The 26,946-nt window shown below is 36.6% G+C and overlaps 1 protein-coding gene across 1 annotated transcript; it reads right to left on the reverse strand.

Moving 5' to 3' along the window:
• Nucleotides 1-2,067: 2,067 nt before the first annotated feature.
• On the reverse strand, nucleotides 2,068-3,698 carry LOC145732185 (uncharacterized). The gene is made up of 3 exons (XM_081984295.1): nucleotides 2,590-3,698; nucleotides 2,289-2,531; nucleotides 2,068-2,207 (listed from the first exon to the last, which is right to left on the reverse strand). The coding sequence occupies exons 1-2, from the start codon at nucleotides 2,783-2,785 to the stop codon at nucleotides 2,296-2,298; spliced, it is 432 nt and encodes a 143-aa protein (XP_081840421.1). The 5' UTR covers nucleotides 2,786-3,698; the 3' UTR covers nucleotides 2,068-2,207; nucleotides 2,289-2,295.
• Between the last annotated feature and the right edge of the window lie 23,248 nt (nucleotides 3,699-26,946).

Consider the following 26,946-nt stretch of genomic DNA (forward strand, 5'->3'; position numbering starts at 1 on the left):
AACCCCCGCAACCTCCTCTTTTCTGTATTCTGTAGTCCAATCAGAAAATTAATCGGATAAAAAATACATACAGCGTGACTCAAAAACTTGAACCACTTTACTTTTTACTTACCCCCTGTATATATATGAATTTGTTTCACTGTTTGGTTTACTTGGGCAGATTGGAAATTTGATTCTCTACAATTTTCGATTCTTGTAATTTTTCTGTATCTCTACTAGTTTTCGAGTTATGAGTGAAAATAGTTTTTACTGCCATTTTTTTTTCAATTCTTGCTAGTGAAAAACTTAAAACTTTAAACCTCAATATCTCGGTTATTTTTTGAGTTTCAGAGGGCTTAAACCACTCAAAGGAACCCCCCCCAACTCCTCTTTAACGCTGCCCAATCAGAAAAATTGTTACATAAAAAATACATACAGGGTGACGCAAAAATTTGAACCACTTTACTTTTTACTTACCCCCTGTATATACATGAATTTGTTTAACTCTTTGGTTTACGTGGGCAGATTGGAAATTTGATTCTCTACAATTTTTGATTCTTGTATTTTTTCTGTATCTTTACTGGTTTTCGACTTATAAACCAAAATAGTTTTTACTGCCATTTTTTTTTTCAATTCTTGCTAGTGAAAAACTTAAAACTTTAAACCTCAATATCTCGGTTATTTTCTGAGTTTCAGAGGGCTTAAACCACTCAAAAGAACCCCCACAAACTCCTCTTTAACGCTGTCCAATCAGAAAAATTGTTACATAAAAAATATCTACAGGGTGGCTCAAAAGCTTGAATCATTCTAGTTTTTACTTACCCCCTGTATATACATGAATTTGTTTAACTGTTCGGTTTACGTAGGCAGATTGGAAATTTGATTCTCTACAATTTTCGATTCTTGTAATTTTTTTGTATCTCTACTAGTTTTCGAGTTATGAGTGAAAATAGTTTTTACTGCCATTTTTTTTTCAATTCTTACTAGTGAAAAACTTAAAACTTTAAACCTCAATATCTCGGTTATTTTTTGAGTTTCAGAGGGCTTAAACCACTCCAAAGAACCCTCACAAACTCCTCTTTTACGTTGACCAATCAGAAAAATTGTTACATAAAAAATACCTACAGGGTGACTCAAAAACTTGAATCACTTTACATTTCGCGTACCCCCTGTATATACGCAAATTTGTTGAAACGTTTGGTTTACGTAGTCACATTAGAAATTGAATTCTGGACAATTTTCGATTCTTGTAATTTTTTTGTATCTTTGCTAGTTTTTGAGTTATTGTCCAAAAAAGTTTTTAAACCCTCTTACTTCTTAAAAAATCGGCCAGTATGAGTAATGAGTATGGCCACTAAAAGCACTCATTACCCAAATTAACAAAAGTCAGTTTTAGTAGAGAGAAAATTATGGTATTGAGTGTGGCCACTAAAGAAACTCATTTTCAAAGCCTGAGTGAGTGAATAAAATGAGTTAATGATGAATGAGGAAACACATTGTTCAAACTTGCCAAAAAACAGTTTTACTTAGTGAGTATTGGCCAGTATGAGTGACAAACATGGCCACTAACTAAATTGGCCAGTAGAGAACTCACTAATGAATGCAGTTTGAACCTTCATTACGCTAATCAGGTGAGTGAGTTGTTGCTACTGGCCAGTAGATCAACTCGCGTATATTAAAAAAGACACTAAGCGAACATAACTAAAAATGCTTTATTAGTTAAAAAAAAATTGCAATATTTACGAATGAACGATGGCAATGTGAGCCATTTTGTTGTGACGATGCTTGAAGACTTTGTGACAAAAGTAGCAAATCTCTTTACCCTCCTTGTAGCATTCGTAGCGCTGGTGACGTTTCAGGCTACTCTTGTACGAGTAGATTTTGCCACATTTGGTACACGAGTAACCGGATATCATAACATCTACAAAAAAAAAAACTTTGGTTTTATTCGGTGTTTGTGAGTGTTTTCAAGTAATTGAGTGAAAAACAACTTTACTGGGTGAGTTACAGGTGAGTGAGTGAGTAATACTTTTGGCCGTGGATTCGAGCCAACTCGTTGCGGTGTTTGGCCATACTGTGGATTTTAATGTCGTATCCTCGTTTGCTTCGATAGTTGCAAAAAAGACAGCAAAACTTTTTGTCCTTCTGACACTCGATACGTTGATGGAATGCCAATGCTGACTTGGATGAGTACACTTTGGGACAACCTGGACATTGCAGTTTTGGTCCTAAAGATTGAGGCAGTTTAGTGGGTTGTTTTCCCTCAAATTTCTGAGGGGAGGGAAGCAAACTCATTTTTCTGTACTCACTCGTATATTAAATATTGATCGGAACTGGGGTTTTAAAGTGATGTAAGTCCTTGTAGAGTAAATTGAACTCGGGTACGTTCTCGGGATGTACACGGTACACGTGCAATTTGAGGTCGTACTTTTGCCGGTAGTACTTGCCGCAATAGAAACACTGATACGGATTCTGGTTGCATTCGTGCTTCTTATGTCTGTACAGGGTGCATTTGTTCTTGTACGATTTGGAGCAACGATCGCAGCGATGGACTGAAACACGCGCAAACCGGATAAACCTTCCGCTAGATGGCGGCTACGGCAAACTTACCGGCAGGAGCAATTGGCGCAACTAAATCATCATGCAATGCGAAAGCAAACAGCAAAACTAAAATCAAGAGTAAAACAAACTGCATATTTGACCGTGAGTAACGGTAATGGCCAGAACGAGTAAAATCAACGGCCAGAGTTAAGTCTGTGGCCACTATGAGTACAAATATGTAGATCAGAGTAAAACACCCATTCATTGTAACCTTTACAAATGAATGGAAGTTTCTAACCAACGTTTAAGGTAACTGAGTAAAGTTACTGGCCAGTATGAGTGATACTAGTAGCCATTGAAACATTTCAAGGGTTAATTTCAAATTTGCTAATATGAATGGTTGGTTAAATACGGTTCATTATTAAAAAACGAATTTTTTAGTGAGTAAACTTGACTGGAGCCTTGTTAACTGCTTAAGGAGGCCCCTGAGAACAAAAACACCTTAATACAATCTTGTAGAGGATTAAATTTCCTACAACTTTCTTTCTTTACACTTTTTTTGTAACTCCTCAAATAACGGAGTTACCCTCAGTCGAAATGGAGTTAGTTTAAAAAAAGCAGTTTGGTGCACCCTGTCACTTCTTGCCTTGTTAAAACTACTTAAGGAGGCCCCTGAGAACAAAAACACCTTAATACAATCTTATAGAGGATTAAATTTCCTACAACTTTCTTTCTTTACACTTCTTTGTAGCTCCTTAAATAACAGAGTTACCCTCAGTCGAAATGGAGGTCACTGCTTGCCTTTGAACAATTTTTGATGAGTAAAGTTATTGGCCAGTGTGAGTTTGTGCTCATTTTGTCCTAATAAACATAAAATCGAAACTTGGAGTGTGTCAGTAGGGTCAATGGATGAGTGGCCTTTAAGGCCATTGCGAGTAACCTCAACGGCCATTAGTAAACCATCACGTTTTCTTTGCACACTTTTAATATGAAGTAAATACATTTTTTCCGGTAATATTACACTCTAAAATCCTAACCTAAATATGGCATCGCAAATGACTAGAAACGACGTTAGAGAGAGAGAGAGAGAGAAAAAGCACTCCTAAACACGAATTACACGTTAAAAACTATTTTTATAGACTAGACATTTGTTTTGGTTATTTTAGTATTAATTTTAGGTGACGGCCCTTTTGGGCGTGGCACCTCCATAAGTGGCCACCACTTTGGAGTGTTGGTGTTGCATGTGACGTTTGAGGTGGTGGCTGTAAAAGTAGGCAGCCGGACATACGCTGCAGAAAAACTGTCTTTTGTTCTCGCACGAGAACCTCAAATGAGTGTTCATCGCCTTCTTGGATTTGTAGGGTTTGCCGCAACGCGAGCAGGAAAATGGCCGCGACTCGTCGCCTTGATCCACCAATATCCGCCCTAAAATATGAGTGAGTGTCAGTATAAGGCCAATAGGAAAATTCGCAAAAGGATGAGTGAAAGTTCCGAGTTGGTTTGGTTGCTTTATTTTGAGATCTTGACAGTCATTTTGGTATTAAAATCAGTCGGATATGTACTACCCTGTAATAGTTGCGGAGAGGGTTGAAAAAGGTTTAGGAAGGGTCGTCGTGGTTGAGTATGTGCATAATGAGCACTTCCCTGCGATCAGTGGCAAAACCGCAATTGCCGTGCTTGCACCGGAAAGTGTCGTCTTTCGGCACTATCAAGTGTGACTTGGTTGGTAAAATCGTTTTACAACCCGTGCACTTACAGCCCTCACGGCCTGCTACAAAACAAACCCATAAAATCCAACCTTACTGGATAGTAAAACAAACTACAAACATTTAGTCAGAACTACGAAACTAAATAAAACCCACACTGAGTAACATTAGTGGCCAGTATGAGTCGAAACGTGTGGCCAGTTAACTGACTTCTAGGCTATTTTCAACCTTTCTAGTTAAAATTTCACAAAATGGGTAAAAAAAAGTCACCCTAACCCAACTGATAGACTCTATATAAAACCATAACCAAACTTAACAATCCTTGATAAAAATAAACTTGAATAACACAAAAAAAATATCACATTCTGACTAAAAACTCAAAAAATACTGTTTCTCAAAAAAATCATCCAATCAAATTATGGTTGATGCTGCTGTAGTTGTTATTGGTCAAAACCGCCCTCTGGTGGTATTTGCGCATATGCACCCCCAAGTTGCCCTTCTGTTTGGCCCTGTAAGGGCACTGAGGGCATCCAAAGGTTGGTTCTTTTCCTCCGCACTCCACTTGCTCGTGACGTCGCATCGTCGACTTCCAACGGTACCTGAAACCCTCTTTCTTCGAGTACCCCTTGAGGATGAGGCCATCGACGACTGACCTTTTGCCGCAATGTCTGCAGGCGAACTGACCATCCCCGGAACCTTCAGACCTGGAGGAGTCCTCCCATTTTTGAGGTTTGCCAGATGGATTCAAGTAGAGATGCGCCATAGAGGGAGGAAGCTCGATTTTGTCAAACTCCAACCATTCTGCGAGGAGAGTTAAATGAGTTCCTCAAAAAAAAAATTACACTCCACATTAATTGTTTAAACATTAGGGACGCCACTGGACAAAAGCACTTTTATCACACTTTGTGATCTTTGAGGTGTGTTAAGCAATTTTGCTCCCCACTCCCAACTTTGTATCTCTAACCGTTTTCGAGTTATCCTAGAAAAACGCCCGGGAAATAGAAAAACCCTCAAAACCTCAAAAAAATTACATTCCGAAGAGGAGTTCTTTTAGGTGCAGTTTTTTTGAGGGTGTAACTTGTAAACCAGGTACGACACATGATTTGAGGGTATTTTAACTCAATCGTAAAATTCAAAGTTTCCTATTTACTACTAGTAATGGGAGGTTTTGAGGAAAAGGTCAAAAACATCAAAAAAAGTCCTTATTTTAATTTTTGAGGTTAACAGTCTTCGAAAAACAAACAAACGACACATCTTTTGAGGCAACAACCCTCAAAACTGTTTCAAAAAAAGAAACGAGAGCATAACTCGGTTATTTAAAAAAATCTCAAACTCAAGTGTATTAAAGCAAAGTTGTAGGGAATTATATTCTCTACAAGAATGCATCAGGGCACTTTTGCCCTAAAAGGTCATTTAAGGGAAATATTCCCCAAAAACATTTTATTTGACAGTTGCTAGAAGATGCTGTGGGCTACAATCTCAAGCCACAATGATCTTAGTCAGGTAACACTTTTCGCAAAAACATGTTATTTTACAGGTTTTAGAGGATACTGTGCGCTACAATCTGACAAAAAAATCAACTCGATACCTGTCAAATTAACCGAGTTATGGACTGTCAAAGTGAGAGTAGCACAAATGGTGACGTTCTAATGCATTCGAGTAAATTTCGTGCGATAACTCAGTTAGGTGACACTTTTCGCAAAAACATGTCATTTGACAGTTGGTAGAGGACACTCTGGGCTGTAATCTGTCAAAAAAATCATCTCGATACCTGTCAAATTAACCGAGTTATGGGCTGTCAAATTGAGAGTAGCACAAATGGTGACGTTCTAATACATCCGAGCAAATTTTGTGCAATTTTTCGCAAAAACATGTTATTTGACAGGTTTTATAGAACACTGTGGGCTACAATCTGTCAAAAACTCGATACCTGTCAAAATAATCGAGTTAAACGAATTTAAAAAATGCAGTTTCTCGGTTTTTGACAAATATCTCTTTAAAACGTTCCTGTAGAGCAAAAATGCTTCTTAGCGTTCTTGTAGAGAATAAAATTTCCAATAAGAACCTTTTTTTAGATTTTTTGTAGCTTTACACTCAACGGAGATAGAGCGGGTCAAGTTTGGAGAAACGTTATGGTATGGGAAGCGATGAGGGCTACGAGTTATCAAACTTTGTACTTGCATTTTTGAGGTTTTTGGCAAATATTTTCTTTAAAAGTCGTTTTAGACTAAAAATGCTTCTTGTAAGTAAAATACAATCTTGTAGAGGGTACAATTTCCTATAAGAAGCTTTTTTTAGATTATTTCTAGCTTTACAAACAACCAAGATACAGGCAGTTAAAGTTGAAAAAGAACTGTGTTAATTAGAGCGATGAGGGTTAAGAGTTTTCAAACTTTATTATTGCAGATTTTCAGTTTTTGGCTAGTATCTCCCTTAAACATCCCTGTAGAGCAAAAATGCTTATTTCCACTTATATAGAGAATGAAATTCTCTACATTTCCAAATAAAATGAAACGAGTGTATAAATCAATTATTTGAAAAAAACCACCAAAAAAAAAATGCCGCCCCCAAAAAAAAATTTAATTTATTTTTTTCGGGTTTATTACAAATGAATTTGTTCTCTTGGTAATCCGTGGACGGTCATCATATGCATCACGGCCGATATTTTCTGTTTTCCCATGTAGTGACAGAGTTGACACTTGAATTGAGGTTTCACCCCGCACTCGTACCTCAAATGACGGTTGAGAGTGTATTTTTGCCGGTAGTAGCGGAAACATCGAGGACACCCAAACAGCTGACTAACCACACCTACAAATTGTGAGGTTATAGGCTGTCAAAACCCAAAAAAAAGTGAGGTTAGAAATGCACGACGCAAAAAAGTTACTTTTTACGGTTATATTACGGTAGAGTAACAATAAACATCAATCGCGTTTGATCACGTGCTTAAAACACTTTTGGGCGGCAAAATGCCTATCCAAGTGGGCCTTTTGTCTGAAAAACTGTAAACAATTGAAACACTGAAAATGTCTGCCGCCCCCGCACTCGTACATCGAATGCCGCCTCAAATGCTGTTTCCTCTTGTAAGTGGCGGGGCAACGCCCGCAAGCAAACCGCCCATCCTCGGTCACGTGATAACCTAAAACTTTGACCCTCAAAACTAAATGTGACAGACAACACGGTGCATGCACTACAGCCTACTATATACTACACTAGTGTTTTATTAAACGTTTGCCGCACTCGTCGTAGATGAGGTGTTTGCGCAGGTACTGTTTCTTCTTGTAGGTGGCTTTGCATGTTTTACACGCGAACCTACCATCGTCGGTTAAAAAGAAATCTGCAAAATATTTCAATTAGTTATTCAAAAGTAGTGTTTGAACTAGACACTTTTATAAATGTCTACACAGTGTCTCTTTATTTAATCCAAAAGTGTTCAAAATGTCCTTACTTCATAATTTGAATACATGTCTGGATAGTGCTCCAAGTGTCTATACAGTGTAGAAAATGTCTATTTAGTGTTGTAGTGCATGTCTTAATTGTTCAAATAGTATTTCCTGTCAATTTTAATGCTGAAACTAAAGTCATAAGAATAAATAGTTTTCTGTGTAAAACATGTCCAGTGTTGATTTACTTAAAATGTCTAATTAGTATCTCCAATCATATCAAAATAATGTAGAAGTGTTTGAACTAGACAGCGTACTTTTCTAGACACTTCAATGTCTAGACAGTGTAACTTTGTTAATTCCAATGTCTATACAGTGTTGAAAATGTCTATTTAGTGTTCAATCATTCAAAGAGGAAAAAATGTTTGTCTAAGTAGGACATAAAGTGCACAAGATGTCTAAACTGACACTGACTGACACTAAAGTTGCTGTCAAAGTATTTTGAAAGGAATCAAAAACATTTTACTGTTTGAGGTTATTTATTGGTTGTCATTTTTCAAAAACAACGGAATCCGTTGACACACTCTGGTTGTCAAGTGTCGATTTAAGTGTTTGCGGTGTTTGAACTTTTTCTGACAGCCCAAACAGACGAAACGTCGTTCCACGCCGCATTCGTAGGCAATGTGACTTTTTAAGTGTTTTTTGTTTTTGTAGGACGAACCGCACCGTACGCACGCGTACCGTCCCTCCTCCGTCAATAGAAACACTAGTGCTGTAAAAAAAAAACGGTCAAATCAGCTGGTTTTCAACCTCAAAATTAAAACTAAACGCGATCGTGTTTGTGCTTGAGGTGTTTTTTGAGCGTGCCCTTTTGTTTCGCCCTGTACGCGCATTGGGTGCACTGGTACTTGGGTTCCACGCCGCACTCGTCGCGTAAATGCTTGTTTAGGTTCATTTTGTATTTGTAACGTTTTGGACACTGGGAGCAACAAAATGTTAGCGATTGTTCTGGAAAAAGTCTTCGATTAGTTGTGGGGCACCCTGTAGATTTGAAAACCACTTTTTGATTTTTTTTTTTTAGGTTAGGTTAAGTTGGATTTGGTTCTAATATCTTAATTTTTATTTGTACAAGACTACTTTGTTAGGTTGTTTGTTCAAAATGGCGTCATTGTCAACTGTCCGCCATTTTGAATTTTTCAAATATTTTGATTTTCAGCTATTTTAGCCATTACAGCCCTTAAACAAAAGTAAGGTTATGTCATTCGACAGAAAATTTAGTGAGTATTCCAAAAATGTGCTTAAAACTGTCATTTTCTCGCTCCAAGTGGGTTTGACAGGCGATGTTGTCCCTGACTGTCCTTTCAAGTTGAGTTTCTGACAGTTCAAACTTTGACACCGCTTTTCTCCCTAACTGTACTCCATTTTCTGGTGGTTTTTTAATGTCATTGGTTAGGAAATTTAGTGAGGATTCCAAAAATGTGCTTAGAAACATGATTCGGTCACTCCAAGTGGGTTTTACAAGCGATTTTGTCCCTGACTGTCCTTTCAAATTGAGTTTCTGCCAGTTCAAATTTTGACACCGCTTTTATCCCTGACTGTACTCGATTTTTAATGTTTTTTTATGTCATTGGATAGGAAATTTAGTGAGGATTCCAAAAACGTGCTTAGAAACATGATTCGGCCACTCCAAGTGGGTTTTACAAGCGATTTTGTCCCTGACTGTCCTTTCAAATTGAGTTTCTGACAGTTCAAACTTTGACACCGCTTTTATCCCTGACTGTACTCGATTTTTAATGTTTTTTTATGTCATTGGATAGGAAATTTAGTGAGGATTCCAAAAATGTGCTTAGAAACATGATTCGGTCACTCCAAGTGGGGTTTACAAGCGATTTTGTCCCTGACTGTCCTTTCAAATTGAGTTTCTGACAGTTCAAATTTTGACACCGCTTTTATCCCTGACTGTACTCGATTTTTTAATGTTTTTTTATGTCATTGGATAGGAAATTTAGTGAGGATTCCAAAAATGTGCTTAAAACTGTCATTTTCTCGCTCCAAGTGGGTTTTACAAGCAATTTTGTCCCTGACTGTCCTAACAAAATGTCTTTCTGGCAATTCTAAATTTGACACCACTTTTCTCCCTTACTGTACTCAATTTTCTGGTGTTTTTTATGTCATTGGATAGGAAACTTAATGAAAATTTTGAAAAAAAAATCAAAATATACTAAAACCCCAATGCTTTTGGAATCGCCTTTATTTACACAATGACTAGCGACTATTGCGCCATCTTGCGACACCTGCCAAGATGACGTACGGTCACGTGACGCACCAAATTCGATTTGGTTTTCGTCGTGTACGCGCAATACGCGCACGCCAAACTGTTTGCTTTACCGCACTCGTGCTTCTGGTGGCTCGTCAACGAACTGCGATGTTTGTAAAAGTTGCCGCAGGCGGCGCACCTGTAGTGCGGATAATCTACAAATTCACAGTTAGGTTAAGGTGGGTAAAGGCTTGCGATTGGTCACGTTTTATTCGACAGGATGCTTAACTTTAACGTGTTTGGTTAGACAGTGTTTGAAGTAGGCCTTGTAATCGCAGAGGGCGCACGCGTAAGCCGGGTGTTTGCCGCACTCGTGCTTCGTGTGCTGATAGAGGCCGCTCTTGTGCCTGTAAGTGCGGCCGCAAACGCACAAGTACCGTAAACCTACAACAGTTACTTCACTAGTGCCGTAAATTTATAGAAACTTGTAAAACTACGTTTCAACTGATCGTATCTCCTTTCTGGGTAAAGATAGCGCAAAACTTACTAGAAAGGAAATTGTGGAAAATTTAATTCTCTACAAAAGTGGTAGAGGGCAGTTTTTTCCTTAATGGCCCCCTTTAAGGCCTAATTGCTAAAAACCGCACAGAAGCACCAACAAGTGCAAACTCCTTTAAAAAATAATGAAAATTACATTTTAGGTCGAAATTGGCATGAAATTTCTTACTATTTTAATGAGATTTTCCGTTATAATTATGATTCTTAATTAGCGATTTTGGTCTTTATTTGTCTTTTATGTCAAACATTTCAAAATTGTTTATTTGACTTAATACAGAAACATACAACGGAAAATAACTATACAGTGCGTTTTTTTTAACGCGCAACATAGGATTTCACGTGTTAAATTTTTAAGCCCATGTTAGACCATGTTATTTTGGAACTACAAGTATAAAACTTGACGGGTGGCTATTTCGTACCCTGAAGCTTAAGTAAATTTACCAATTCGGCCTAAAAAGTGTTAAAAAACTTGCAAAAAATCATCTTTTTTCGAAAAGGTTTTATCGTTTCATACTCCCTGTATGTATTGTTGTTCTTTGTTGTTTTTGATACTGGCATGGCAGGTAGCAGGTAAAATTTGGCGTAGAAAGTAAAACAGGGTGATCATTAACTTTATATCAAGAAAGTTAAGAACAAAAAAAGTATTTTAACTGAACAATCACTTTAAGTGAATTGTTCAAATTGACCTCCGTTTGAGGCCAAACAGTATATTCCAAACAATCATAAAATTCCCTTTTGACGTTCAAAAGATGTCGGGTCGTGATGCAGTCAAAATAAGTCACTTTACCTGCTACCTGCCCTGCCAGTATCAAAAACAACAATGCATACAGGGAGTATAAAAGGATAAAATCTTTTCGAAAAAAAATGATTTTTTCCAGTTTTAAATCACTTTTTAGACCAAATTGGTAGACTTACTTAAGCTTCAGGGTACTAAAGACACACCCGTCAAGTTTTATACTTGTAGTTCCAAAATAACATGGTCTAACGTGGGCTTAAAAATTTAACACGTAAAATCCTATGTTGCGCGTTAAAAAAAACGCACTGTATATAAATTGTATAAATGTAAATAAGAGCCAAATTTGCCTATCATTCAATTCGATTATAACAAGATACCCCATTAAAATGCCTGAAAGTTTCAAGCTAATTTCGACCTTATATTCGTTGATTTTTGTAGGTAAAAAATATGCAATTTTAACAGCAAGTAAGGTTCAAAATCGCTTACCATTATTTGCGTCTGTAACGGCAATGTTCGTTAAATACAAAAGTTTCAGACAAATTTCGACCTTACGTTGAAACCAAAAAAATCCTGAATTCCCTTTATTGCTTAAACGAATCGTATATTTGCGAGTACAAAAATAGATATTAACTACACCCACTTGGGGCCTAAAATATTATAAAATATTAGAGTAAAATAACAATTGCACCACGTGATGTTGATTAGCAAGTCTCGTCGAGCACATAATCGTATTTCAGCTCAAAAAAGGGATCCAAATCGATTGGTTCCTCGTTTTTTCGGTTTTTTCGATCTGTGCACCGGATCGTTGACCAGAAAATGGCCGCCAGAGGCCTCCCTAAACTTCTTGACAATGGTGTGCACCGAACTTTTCGATATTTGCATAATGGTGGCCGTTTTCCTTATCGACACACCACTGCCCACCAATTCGATAACTTGTCTTGTCAGCTCTTCGTCAGCGGTTATAAAACACCTTTTACCTAAAAAAAATTTAAAATTAGTTAGGTTAAGGGCGCGGAGGAGGGTTAGTAAAGTTATGTACAAAAAACGATTTTTCCCTAATTTAGTATACAAGTAGCCGGGAGGAAAATTGCGTTAGGGTGACCAAAAACGGTTAATCACCGTACTTTTCATACGCACCCTGTATACTGGAAGCAAAAACGATTCCTAAAATTTAGGGTGTTGGGTTAAGCAGTTCATTAGGAATATTTTTGGTCTCTTTAAATTTTTTTGTAACTTTCACTGTTTTTGAGTTATTTAGGAAAAACTAGTTGAATGCAACAAATTTACAAATCATTGTAGTTGTGGTTTGAAATTTGAACACCCTGTAATTCGGTTATTTTTGGGAGTTCAAGGAGGTTTGACCACTCAATTTAACCGTCTTGAGATCCTCTTTTCAGTGGTGTTGAGCAAAAAAATCTATGTAAAAAATTGCGTATAGGGTGACCAAAAATAGTTAATCACCATACTTTTCATACACACCCTGTATACTGGAAGCAAAAACGGTTCCTAAAATTTACGGTGCTGGGTTAAGGAGTTTGCTAGGAATATTTTTGCTCTCTTTCAATTTTTTTGTAACTTACACTGTTTTTGAGTTATTAAGGAAAAACTAGTTGAATGCAACAAATTTACAAATCAGTGTAGAAGTTGTGGTTTGAATTTTGATCACCCTGTAACTCGGTTATTTTTGGGAGTTCAAGGAGGTTTGACCACTCAATTTAACCGTCTTGAGATCCTCTTTTCAGTGGTGCAGAGAAAAATATTAAATCGTTTTGTTTTCAACTGCCATCTTGACAAGTAACCAAGCAATGTATAGCAGTAAAAAAATTAAGATGGCGGACAATATCTCACTCAACAATTTTATTAATTTTAAGAAAATTCAAAATGGTGGATTTTCACCTAATTTCAGTGTACAAGTAGCCGGGACGAATTTAAAATAAAACAAAATGGCGGGGGTTCTAGAGCAATTTGGCAACGCAGCAAAAAATTAAAATTTAATTAATTTTTCAAACAATTTGAACGGAAAAAGTCACATGAACACTTGGTACTTGAGCGGATCGATCTTAATTTCTTGGTACTGCCAAAAAACTGATATATCTGAAACCAAAAAAAAATCAATTGGTACCTGCAAGAACCCAATAGAAAGTTAGGAAAGCAAAAAAATACAAACTACAGGTAACAAACACTACTTTACTTAATACGAAAAACAATAGAACACCCTGTATGCGTGGTAACTTCCAATTACGTCACTTGAGTGGTAAAATTGAGTTAAAACTCCCCACCAATCATGTTTCGGTGGACGCTGCGCCTGTGCGCGTTTAACGTGTAGTTGTAATGGAACTTTTTCGCACAGAATTCGCACGTAAATCCCGGCTCTTTACCGCACTCGTACTTTAAATGGGCGGTCAAGTGACGGCTGTGTTTGTACGACTTCCGACAGATGGCGCAGATGAAGCGCGGTTTGAGCAACTCGAACAGCAACCCTGCAACAGTGACTCGTAGAAAATAGTAACCAAAACAGTGACGTCACCATCAGGGTGGGGTTAGAAAATTCGAGTGAAACTCCCAAAAAAAATGTAAAGGTATTTATTAGTAGAAAAATAGTCTAAAAGGTAAAAAACAGTGTATATATAAAAAGGCGGCCGGTCTTTTGACAGTACAAGTTGAAATATGTCATTTCACTAAAAGTCTTTAAAATCAGTTTGTTCGTAATATTTCCAAATCGTTCTTAAAATCCAAACTAATAAGTTTCATTTGAAATTCCCTTTAAAATGATAACTAACGTCCTTTAACAGAATTAATACCCGCCATTTTGAACTCCCTGTAACTCGGTTATTTTTGGGGGTTCAAGGAGGTTGAACCACTCAATTTAACCGTCTTGGGATCCTCTTTTCAGTGGTGTGGAGCAAAAAAATGTATCTGAAAAATTGCGTATAGGGTGACCAAAAACAGTTAATCACCATACTTTTCATACACACCCTGTATACTAGAAGAAAAAGCCGGTTTTCAAATTTACGGTGTTGGGTTAGGGAGTTCATTAGGAACATTTTTGGTCTCTTTAAATTTTTTTGTAACTTTTACTGTTTTTGAGTTATGTAAGAAAAACTGTTTTGTGCCACAAATTTACAAATCAGTTAAATTGTAATCGGAAGTTTGAATACGATTAAGGATAGTCACGGACAAAATAGCTTGTAAACCCCACTTGGAGTGACTGAATCATGTTTTTAAGCAAATTTTTGGAATCCTCATTAAATTTCCTATCCAATGGCATTAATAAACACTACAAAATCACGTAAAATCAGGGAGAAAATTGGTGTAAAAGTATAAACTGTTTGAGAGTCGGTTTGAAAGTACAGTTAGGGACAAAATCGCGTGTAAAACACACTTGGAGTGAAAAAATGACAGTTTTAAGCACATTTTTGGAATCCTTGTTAAATTTCCTAACCAATAACCCAAAAAAACGTTAAAAAATTTGGTACAGCCAGCGAGAAAAGCAGTGTCAAAATTTGAACTGCCAGAAACACATTTTGACAGGACAGTCAGGGACAAAATCGCCTGTAAAATCCACTTGGAATGAGAAAACGACTGTTTTAAGCACATTTTTGGAATCCTCATTAAATTGCCTATCCAATGACATTAATAAACACTACAAAATAAGGTAAAATCAGGGAGAAAATTGGTGTCAAAGTATAAACTGTTTGAAAGAGGGTTTGAAAGTACAGTTAGGGACAAAATCACTTGTAAAACCCACTTGGAGTGAGAAAATGACTGTTTTAAGCACATTTTTGGAATCCTCGTTAAATTTCCTATCCAATGACATTAATAAACACTACAAAATAAGGTAAAATCAGGAAGAAAATTGGTGTCAAAGTATAAACTGTTTGAAAGAGGGTTTGAAAGTACAGTTAGGAACAAAATCGCGTGTAAAACACACTTGGAGTGAGAAAATTACAGTTTTAAGCACATTTTTGGAATCCTCATTAAATTTCCTATCCAATAACCCGAAAAACATTAAAAAATTTGGTACAGTCAGCGAGAAAAGCAGTGTCAAAGTTTGAACTGCCAGAAACACATTTTGACAGGACAGTCAGGGACAAAATCGACTGCAAAACCCACTTGGAGTGAGAAAATTACAGTTTTAAGCACATTTTTGGAATCCTCATTAAATTTCCTATCCAATAACCTGAAAAAACATTACAAAATTTGGTACAGTCAGTGAGAAAAGCAGTGTCAAAGTTTGAACTTCCAGAAATTGTAATTTACCCATCACTAGTTTCAAAAAAATGTTAAAGCAACTTGATTAGTTTACAGTGTTGTCATACTTGGCGATTTTTTGAAGTTTTAGCGTGTAACTCTGGTTAATTTGAGTGGTGTTCCAAGGTTCCGATATATCATTTTAAAGGGAATTTCAAGCCACGTTTTGAGTTTTTTTGGGAAAATGACATTTCAACTGGTACCCGGACCGATTAAAAAGGCACTAAACAGGCACCATATCGTAGTTGTGGGCGCGTTTCATATGCTGCACCCATTTGCCTTTGGTATAGAAAGTTTGGGCGCATTTGAAACACTGAATCCCATTGACCTGACCGAGACAGATTCGTTCGTGGTTCTCCACCAGGTACTTTCGTTTGAACTTCCGTTCGCATTTACTGCACGGGAACCCGATTGGGTTCTCTTTGGCCATGTGCAGTTCCAAAAAGTGACGTTGCACGTGATCTTTCCGTTTAAATTGTTTGCCGCACGCCGTGCACACGTTATCAACGAATTTGATGTGTTTGAAGATCTGCGACAGTGGTACTTTATTGTCTAAAAATTAAGAAAAACGGTTAGTTAAGGGTGGGCGAGGTGGTACCACTCTACCAGGCGGTACCAGACAGTTAGTCTAAGAAAACATGCGCTACACGACCTACTCAAGGTACTAAAATGGTTTTTATTCGTCACACTTAAACTACTGATGTACACAGAAAGGGTGAGTTCTATGACTCATACAATTATTACAGTGTTGCCAAACGCAACTGTCAGACACTCAACTGTCAAAAAAACGTCAACTTTTCAAAGAATTTTAGTTAGACAAAATGGCAATCAAAACTTAGTTATGAGATTTCAAAATAACAAGTTTTGCACTTTTTGACTGAAAATTCAAAATGGCGTTTTATACGCCATTTTGACTTTTAGGTTGAAATTCAAAATGGCGTCCCAGCCACCCAGTTTACATAAAATTTTTCAGTGAAATCATAAAATTCACCCTCAAACCCCCTCAGAGGGTACATAAAGGCACCGAATCCACCCCAAATTTCAGGGGGTTAGTACTAAATGTGCATTTTGTGCACCATCCGGCAATGTTGCATCATTCGATCCCGAATTTTCGCTTTATAACCGCAATTCAACACGGGACACTGTATGGTGGCAGGTTTGCCGCACTCGTACACCAGATGGCGCTTCAGCGTGTTGAACGTCTTGTAAATGCGTTTGCAGGCGCAACACTGGTACAAATCGGTGCCGATGCGGTTGTAGCCCGTGATTGGTGGCGGTTTACGGCCGCAATAGTATTTCACGTGACGTTTCAACGATCCCAAAACTTTGAAGGCCTTGTCGCATTTCACGCACGCGTACACGCACTCGCCGTCTGAAAATTTGAGGTTATGAGTACAATGTGGCAACGCTGTTTTAAAATGTCGCAAAATGGTTTATTGGAAATTTACAATATTGATACAGGGTGCTTTGTATAGAATTTCCAGAGCTACAAATTGATATATTGCAGCACCCTGTAACTGTCAAAGCAACCCAGTTCCAACTGTCAAATACAAACCATTTTCACTTTTTTTTTATTAAATAACTCAGTTATTTGACATTTTCATTATATAGGGTGATTAAAGTAGGAATTCAAATTCAGGACTAAAAATTGACATATTACATCACCCTGCAACAGTAGTAGTTGTAGTTTGAACACCCTGTAACTCGGTTATTTGTGGGAGTTCAATGAGGTTGAACCTCTTATTTAACCGTCTTGAGCTGCTCTTTTCCGTGGTGGTGAGCAAAAAAATCTATCTGAAAAATTGCGTTAAGGGTGACCAAAAACAGTTAATCACCATACTTTTCATTTCAACCCTGTATACTGGAAGCAAAAACGGGTTTTCAAATTTACGGCGTTGGGTTAGGCAGTTGATTAGGAACATTTTTGGTCTCTTTGGAAAAGAGGGTTTGAAAGTACAGTTAGGGACAAAATCGCGTGTAAAACCCACTTGGAGTGAGAAAATGACTGTTTTAAGCACATTTTTGGAATCCTCATTAAATTGCCTATACAATGACATTAAGAAACTCTACAAAATAAGGTAAAATCAGGGAGAAAATTGGTGTCAAAATATAAACTGTTTGAAAGAGGGTTTGAAAGTACAGTTAGGGACAAAATCGCATGTAAAATACACTTGGAGTGAGAAATTGACAGTTTTAAGCACATTTTTGGAATCCTTGTTAAATTTCCTAACCAATAACCCAAAAAAAACGTTAAAAAATTTGGTACAGTCAGCGAGAAAAGCAGTGTCAAAGTTTAAACTGCCAGAAACACAGTTTGAAAGGACAATCAGAGACAAAATCGCGTGTAAAACACACTTGGAGTGAGAAAATGGCAGTTTTCAATCACATTTTTGGAATCCTCGTTAAATTTCCTAACGAATAACCCGAAAAAAACGTTAAAAAATTTGGTACAGTCAGCGAGAAAAGCAGTGTCAAAGTTTAAACTGCCAGAAACACAGTTTGAAAGGACAGTCAGGGACAAAATCGCTTGTAAAACCCACTTGGAGTGAGAGAATGACAGTTATAAGCACATTTTTGGAATCCTCATTAAATTTCCTATCTAATAACCTGAAAAAACAATACAAAATTTGGTACATACATATTACGTCACCCTGTACGTCATACGTTACTCTGTAAAAGTCAAAGTAGTCGAGTTTTGAACTGTTAAAATGGAAACTGCTTTTTACTGTCAAATAACTGAGTTACTTGACATTTTTACTAAAAACGTTATATAGAGTGGTCAAAAGAGAATTTCAATGGTTACAAATTGGCATATTCAGTCATCCAGTAACTGTCAAAATAATCGTTTTTTAAACTATTACAGTGAAACATGTGAAGTTTAGTTAGGTTTTTAATGTAACCGTCAAAGTAGTCGAATTTTGGAGTGTCAAAGAACACCATTTTGACGAAAAAAGTCAGTTACTTGACATTTTTACCATAAACACTATATAGGGTGGTCTGACATACCTTGTAGCTGTCAAAATCAAACAGGTTAGGTTAGACTGCAAACTGTCAAATTAGCACACTTGTTGGTAAAGTAAAACTGCATGGATAAGTTAAAACATTATAATTGTTAGAGGGTTAAGGCAACTCGAATACAACTTTGGTAACTCTTAAATAAACCGAATAAAATATACCATAAACAACCACATAACCTTACAAAACATAAGTACTATTCTCTGGGTAACTATAACTGGCACTGGGGTAAGGTGGCCTTAAAGGGCACCGGAAGGGTCGTAATCCTCTCTTTTCGATCGGTAACCTCGAAAAATGTTGTCAAACTTGAACACTGCGGTCAAATGGAGCGAGTCCACGTGTTGTTTCAACGTGACTTTTTGAGTGTACGCTTTTCCGCATATTTCGCACACGAAACGCGGTACTCCGTCGCATTCGTACTTTGAGTGCCGGTACAAGTTCGGTTTGTGTTTGTACGATTTGTCGCATTTCATGCATTTGAACTTTTTGTCCGGCATCAGAGTGGTCCCACCTAAAAACCGAACGAACTTTGAGGAGTTTTTTTTGAGGCGGCCGAGGAAAGGTAATGAGAACCCCAGAAGCATGCGCCCTCTAGGACGAATCAAACGCACTAGTTTTTTTTTAACAAAATTTTAAATTTATTATGGTGAAAAGCCACAAAGTTTTTAAAAAATTAAAACGAACCACCCTGTATAAGTGAGAACCAACAGAAAAGCAAATTCGGATTGTCTCTACTGGATTTAGTGGAAAATGAGTGGTTGTGTCTTATACAGGGTTGTCCTCCGGGAATCAAACGATTATATTTATAATTTCAAAATGGTGGGTTATAACGGAAGTAGGACACACCTAAATTTGACAGTTGATCAATAACGTCAAAGTTACCCAGCACGCTTGATGGAGTTTGTGAAATAAAAAATGTCAAATATCAGATAAAATATCTCACAAACGGTGACAGATAGTTTAATGACATTATACACATGAAGTATACCTAAACATTGTCGTAGAAAAAAGAAATAATATACGGGGTGTTTCATTTAAAATAAACGAGTTGGTATCTACTTTCGGTACAAATTTTTTTTTGTTTAAAATTTCCGGAGGACCACCCTGTAGAAATTGTTACGTAATATCATTCCCAGATGGAGCCAGCACATTTAGAGTAACTTGGGGATCGAAAACTTGGATTGGAAACTGTCAAACTTTAAGAATTCTCCCGAAAGAGGCCGCAACAGTGCGAGGCTTGGTGACGTCGCAAAAAACCGGCGCCATTAAACTTCCGGCCGCAAAATTCGCACGTCAAACTCTTCTTATTGGCCTGACAGTCGTTTTTCTGGTGCGTGGACAAGTTGTGCTTGAATTTGAGCACGCGCAAACACTTTTCGCACTGATAACCTAAAAAAAACCACGTGGTTAGTAACTTTCTCAAAAAAAAACGCTTAAAGGTGAGAAAGGGCAACAAACAAACCCAACTAATTTTGAAATAATATTAAAAAACAATATAAACCAACCCGGTTGAGTACAAAAATAAATAAATAAATAATCCAAGCACCTAAATTAACACACTAAAGTGAGGTTAGAAATTCTTGTGTATGGCCAGCAAATGGTACTGCAAACTCTTTTTTTGCGTGAAACATCGCAAACAAATGTCGCACTTGAATTGGCCCTTTTGATTGCACTCGTATCTCATGTGCTTCTTCAGCGACGTCAAATGTTTATAAACCTTCCGACAGGAGGCGCAACTGTACCGTTCCATTGACTTGAGGTACCCTAAAACACCCAGAAATTTATTCGTTAAGGCTCCCAATCACTACATTCACGTTAGAACCACAACCTTGCTTATAAAAGGTTATGTACAGTTTGTATTTACACTGAAAAAGTGATTCGGCCATAGTACAGTAAAACCACGTTAATTAATCCGCCATTTTGAATTTGTGGTATTTTCTATCTACTATCCAAAATGGCGGTCTGGTATAAAACTGGAATTATCTAACAGAACACAGTTTGACTGATTTTAAAATAATCCAAAATGGCGGAAGAATATTACGCCATTTTGAATGACAAAACTGCGGCAGTTTTTAAGCTTAGCTAGTGGACGCCATCTTGTACTAGAAAATACGCCAAAACCTGCTGAAATGTCTAAAATAACAAAATGGCGGTTAGTATTTAAGCCGCCATCTTGATTTACTTTTTTTCGTCTTAAAACCTAATTTAACACAATTGCAAATTGACAGTGTGTTTAGTAGGCCATTTTGTTAATTTATTTATAAAATGGCGGACAATTTGTATTTACACTGAAAATGTGATTCGGCCATCTTGAATTTTGTTTTAGTTATAGTACCTACAGTAAAACTGTCAAAATGTTGAATACACCAAATTTTGGTATTATATAACGTTTTTAGTAAAAATGTCAAGTAACTGAGTTATTTGACAGTAAAAAGCAGTTTCCATTTTAACAGTTCAAAACTCGACTACTTTGACTTTTACAGAGTGACGTATGACGTACAGGGTGACGTAATGTGTATGTACCAAATTTTGTAGTGTTTTTTCTGGTTATTGGATAGGAAATTTAACGAGGATTCCAAAAATGTGCTTATAACTGTCATTCTCTCATTCCAAGTGGGTTTTACGATTTTGTCCCTGACTGTCCTTTCAAACTGTGTTTTTGGCAGTTTAAACTTTGACACTGCTTTTCTCGCTGACTGTACCAAATTTTTTTACGTTTTTTCTGGTTATTGGATAGGAAATTTAACGAGGATTCCAAAAATGTGCTTAACACAGTCATTTTCTCACTCCAAGTGGGTTTTACACGCGATTTTGTCCCTAACTGTACTTTCAAACCCTCTTTCAAACAGTTTATACTTTGACACCAATTTTCTCCCTGATTTTACCTTATTTTGTAGTGTTTATTAATGTCGTTGGATAGGAAATTTAACGAGGATTCCAAAAATGTGCTTAAAACAGTCATTTTCTCATTCCAAGTGGGTTTTACAAGTAATTTTGTCCCTGACTGTCCTTTCAAACTGTGTTTCTGGCAGTTTAAACTTTGACACTGCTTTTCTCGCTGACTGTACCAAATTTTTTTACGTTTTTTCTGGTTATTGGATAGGAAATTTAACGAGGATTCCAAAAATGTGCTTAAAACAGTCATTTTCTCACTCCAAGTGGGTTTTACACGCGATTTTGTCCCTAACTGTACTTTCAAACCCTCTTTCAAACAGTTTATACTTTGACACCAATTTTCTCCCTGATTTTACCTGATTTTGTAGAGTTTCTTAATGTCATTGGATAGGAAATTTAATGAGAATTCCAAAAATGTGCTTAAAAACATGATTCAGTCACTCCAAGTGGGTTTTACAAGCTATTTTGTCCGTGACTGTCCTTAATCGTATTCAAACTTCCGATTACAATTTAACTGATTTGTAAATTTGTGACACAAAACAGTTTTTCTTAAATAACTCAAAAACAGTGAGAATTACAAAAAAAAATACGAGAGACCAAAAATGTTCCTAATCAACTCCCTAACCCAACACCGTAAATTTGAAAACCCGTTTTTGCTTCCAGTATACAGTGTGTGTATGAAAAGTATGGTGATTAACAGTTTTTGGTCACCCTGTACGCAATTTTTTAGATTTTGCTCAACACCACTGAAAAGAGGTGTCTCTCTAACCTCCTTGAACTCAGAATAATAACCGAGTTACAGGGTGTTCAAATTTCAAATTACAACTACTACTGTTGCAAGGTGATGTAATATGTCAATTTTTAGATCTGATTTTGAATTCCTACTTTAATCACCCTACATAATGAAAATGCCAAATAACTGATTTATTTAATAAAAAAAAGTGAAAATGGTTTGTATTTGACAGTTACATGGTGACGTAATATGTCAATTTGTATCTCTTGAAGCCTGTTCGGATCACAATTCCATTTCCAACCTACAGTTACTCGATTATTTTGATAGTTACACCAAATTTTGGTTTTTCGCCATTTGCAAAACCACGTTAATTAATCCGCCATTTTGAATTTGTGGTATTTTCTATCTACTATCCAAAATGGCGGTCTATTTAAAACTGGAATTATCTAACAGAACAAAATTCCATTTGTAAAACTTCCAGCAACAGTTTGCCTGATTTAAAATAATCCAAAATGGCGGAACAATATTACGCCATTTTGAATACGCCAAAACCTGCTCAACACGCTAGAATAACAAAATGGCGGTTAGTATATAAGCCGCCATCTTGATTTACGTTTTTTTCGCCTTGAAACCTAATTTAACAAAATTGCAAACTGACAGTGTGTTTAGTAGGCCATTTTGTTAATTTATATATAAAATGGCCGACAATTTTAAGAGTCCTCAAACAAAAACTACAACCCTTGACACCTACTATACCTATATATTTGGTTGTTCGATTACATATTACACAATAAAAACTAAAAAAACAACAATATGGCACTAAGAACCTTCACGTTTGAGGTTGGAATCACTTGATCGTCAATTGGTAACCGTGTACGTAAGCCACGTGACTTTTGAGGCTGCTTTTTTGCGTAAAAGCTTTACTGCACAGCTTGCAGGTGAATTGAGGGGCCACTCCGCATTCGTATTTGAGGTGCCTCAATAAATTCCACTTGTACTTGTACGTTTTCAGGCATTTAATGCACGTGTGCTTGTACGAGTCTAAAAAAATTGTTTGAGGTTAGTTTGGGTTGGATTATTTTTTTTTTTTTTGAGGAGGGTTTCATGCTTATTGAGGATTTTGGTTTAAATGTATATTCGATAGTAAAAAAATTCTGTGTGTCACAGTATTGGCTAAAACTAGTTAAGTACGATAAAACTTGAAAAAATATCACACTAAAAATGTCGGTTTGAGGTTTTTTTGAGAAAAAACTATTTTTTGAGGGTAGTTTACTCAAAAACTGTTACTTTTAAAGGAAAATCACTTTTTTGTAGGAACCTCAAAAAATTTTTCTTGTCTCACCCTCAAAAATCAACAGCTAAAAAATGGCGTCTTCATCTTCATATCCGTGCACTTAATTTTAGCGTTACGGTGCTGCTCTAAATGGTGCTCGTGTTTGAACCTTCGGAAGCACCAGGGGCACTGGTACCTGGGTTCCACCCCACATTCGAGCCTCTGGTGGCGTTTCAGTGACGATTTGTTCTGGTACACTCGACCGCAATTGACGCATGCGTGCTCTACAACAAAGTTTCAACGTTTTAGCCCCCAGACGGCGTTGCAGTGTTGCCAACTACACCTCCACCTGAACAAGATGGCCGCCAATGATTTTGACTACTTTATTGGCTAGTATAAAAAAAATTACAAAAATATTTTTAAAGTTGCAATTGGTCAATTCAGGCTGAGGAAATGCTGTTGAATCTCGACGTTGCCATGTTTGGTTCTGATGTGCAAAGCGAGGACGTATTTGTGTTTTGAGGCGTAGTCGCAGTAGCTGCACTTGAATTGAGGTTTCATGCCGCAAATGTAGTTCACGTGTCGCCTCAAATTGTCGATTCGAGTGAAGGTGTTGCCACATTTCGGACAATTCAGTCCTTGGAGGCTTCTCCTGCCTAAAACTCATCTTCATTGTCAATCCGCCATTTTGTAAGAACAAGTCCACCACCATTTGTTTTGGATTAGTTTCTATTGTACTGTACAGGTTACAGGGTGTCCCAAAGTCTACTAGGACTCACCGAATGAGTGTAAAAAAACAATAAAATAGTAGTGTGACTTTGACACTTTCAATCCGGTATATCCCGGTTATTTGATAAAATTCGAAAAAATGCCAAAGGGACTAAATTGTAGAGAATTTGATTTTCTACAAACGTGTCAGAAGGTGTTTTAGCTGTCAAACCCTCCCAAAGGCAGATATTTCGGAAAAACTCGACAAAAAACAAAAAAATACTAACACTTTATTTGCTGTGTTTTCACTAGTACAGTCCCCAATTGTAGAGTTTATTTCTTAGAACAGTTTGCGTGTGACGCATCATTAGTATAGTCTATTCCACTGATGTTTGAGGTATCTCTTATCTCTAAGAGTTGAAACAAAAAAGTTGCAATCATTCAAAAATAAAAAAAATGTCATTTTTGCAAAAAGTGCAAATTTGGCATTGGGAGCCTTTTTTACTACTTTTTGAAATTCTATATCTCGGTAACATGAAGAGCTAGAGAGGTCAATTTTGGCTTATTTTGTAGTATTTTTTATCCTCTTTCTAATGGCGTTTTAGAGAAATTTATAAAAGTTCAAATAAAAAAGTTACAATCATTCAAAATTTGAAAAAATGTCATTTTTGCAAAAAGTGCAATTTTGGCATTGGGACCTTTTTTTACTACTTTTTGAAATTCTATATCTCGGTAACATGAAGAGCTAGAGAGTCCAGTTTAGGCTCATTTTGTCGTATTTTTTATCCTCTTTCTAATGGCGTTTTAGAGAAATTTATAAAAGTTCAAATAAAAAAGTTACAATCATTCAAAAAATGAAAAAATGCCATTTTTGTAAAAAGTGCAATTTTGGCAAATTTTTTATTTTGTTCCAGGAAGGTTCCAATGCTCAGCAAAGGACATATTTATACCAAAGCACCTTAAATTAGGTGAAATACCTACAAAAACAGCATTTTTTGGGACCCTTTTTTACTACTTTTTGAAATTCTATATCTCGGTAACATGAAGAGCTAGAGAGGCCAATTTTGGCTCATTTTGTAGTATTTTTTATCCTCTTTCTAATGGCGTTTTAGAGAAATTTATAAAAGTTCAAATAAAAAAGTTACAATCATTCAAAAATTGAAAAAATGCCATTTTTGTAAAAAGTGCAATTTTGGCAAATTTTTTATTTTGTTCCAGGAAGGTTCCAATGCTCAGCAAAGGACATATTTATACCAAAGCACCTTAAATTAGGTGAAATACCTACAAAAACAGCATTTTTTGGGACCCTTTTTTACTACTTTTTGAAATTCTATATCTCGGTAACATGAAGAGCTAGAGAGGCCAATTTTGGCTCATTTTGTAGTATTTTTTATCCTCTTTCTAATGGCGTTTTAGAGAAATTTATAAAAGTTCAAATAAAAAAGTTACAATCATTCAAAAATTGAAAAAATGCCATTTTTGTAAAAAGTGCAATTTTGGCAAATTTTTTATTTTGTTCCAGGAAGGTTCCAATGCTCAGCAAAGAACATATTTATACCAAAGTACCTTAAATTAGGTGAAATACCTACAAAAACAGCACTTTTTGGGACCCTTTTTTACTATTTTTTGAAATTCTATATCTCGGTAACATGAAGAGCTAGAGAGTCCAATTTTGGCTCATTTTGTAGTATTTTTTAACCTCTTTCTAATGGCATTTCAGAGAAATTAATAAAAGTTCAAATAAAAAAGTTACAATCATTCAAAAATTGCAATGTTGTGGACAAAAAAATCAAATATTATAGTGATTCATATTGGCTTCAAACAAGCAGGAATTAGACTGTAAATTTTAAAAAAGCAAAAATGAATCAGAAAACTGTCACGATTTTGAACGACTTGAAATAAGTGTACAGTGGGACACCCTGTATATCCCACCTTTTCCCCCAAGTTAACCACAAAACAACTAAGTTTTCGAAAAAAGTGTATATTAAGGACGTTTTGGTGGATGATTTAACGGTGTTCATAGTTGCCGTGTTTCATCAAAACGTGCATCCTCAGGTTTTCTTTACGATGCGTGCGATGCGGACAAAACAGGCAACTCATTTGTTTTTCCCTTCCGCACTCGTTTAAATGTCTTCGAAGGCCTTTGGAGTATTTGTAGCGTCTTTGACAGTTGGGGCACTGATGACGTAGTTCCTCGTCTAAAACTGGGCAAACTTGTTTTATTAACCTAAAAGGACACACTCAAAAACACAAAACACACACACAGCTACAGTATACTTACCCGCCTGAGAATCACAGAAAAAACTTTTACTAACAAGTTTAAATTTTATTCAAATACAAAATCATTTGTTATATTATACGGTATATAAGTCAAAAAAGTACACAATCTTAGAATCTAAACTGAAATAAGGCACTGAAGTTTCAAATTTGCACTTACACCCCCATAAATGGTGTAAACCCATTTAGGTCCTGGCTTTATGCAGGAAAATATAGTGGGCTTTAAGGTTGCTCTTATGTCGGAACCTACGGAAGCACACCTGACACTGAAACTGTGGTTCCACCCCACATTCGTACTTAATATGACGAACCAAATGTCCTTTTTGCTTGTACGACGAATTGCAGTTGGGACACATGAAACGGCCATTCTGATCCTGAGCAAAGTGCATGTTCCTAAAAACTAATTCAACCCAATGTCAATAGGGCCTAAATCCGGTCAGGGAGGGCGGTTAAGCATGCCACAAGACCCAAAAATCACATAATCAGTTCACTCTTTATTCGTAAAATATCACAGTTTCGAATACTTTATTCAATCAGTAGATGTTAGAAAAAACGTTAAAACTAATGAGGTGTGGCAACCCCGGTCATTTAGGGACAATTTGTCGTAGTACCAGTAGTGGTAACACAAACCTAGGTA

The sequence above is a fragment of the Ips typographus genome, linkage group LG7 (genome assembly GCF_016097725.1).
Source record: "Ips typographus isolate SLU linkage group LG7, UJ_Ityp_2.0, whole genome shotgun sequence".
Taxonomy (NCBI): domain Eukaryota; kingdom Metazoa; phylum Arthropoda; class Insecta; order Coleoptera; family Curculionidae; genus Ips; species Ips typographus.

Excerpts from the sequence above, each read along its gene's own strand:
- LOC145732185 (XM_081984295.1), bottom strand. The coding sequence starts at position 2,785 with ATGAATGGGTGTTTTACTCTGATCTACATATTTGTACTCATAGTGGCC. Across the intron at positions 2,532-2,589 it reads TGCGCCAATTGCTCCTGCCG|TCCATCGCTGCGATCGTTGC; the intron begins GTAAGTTTGCCG and ends CGCGTGTTTCAG.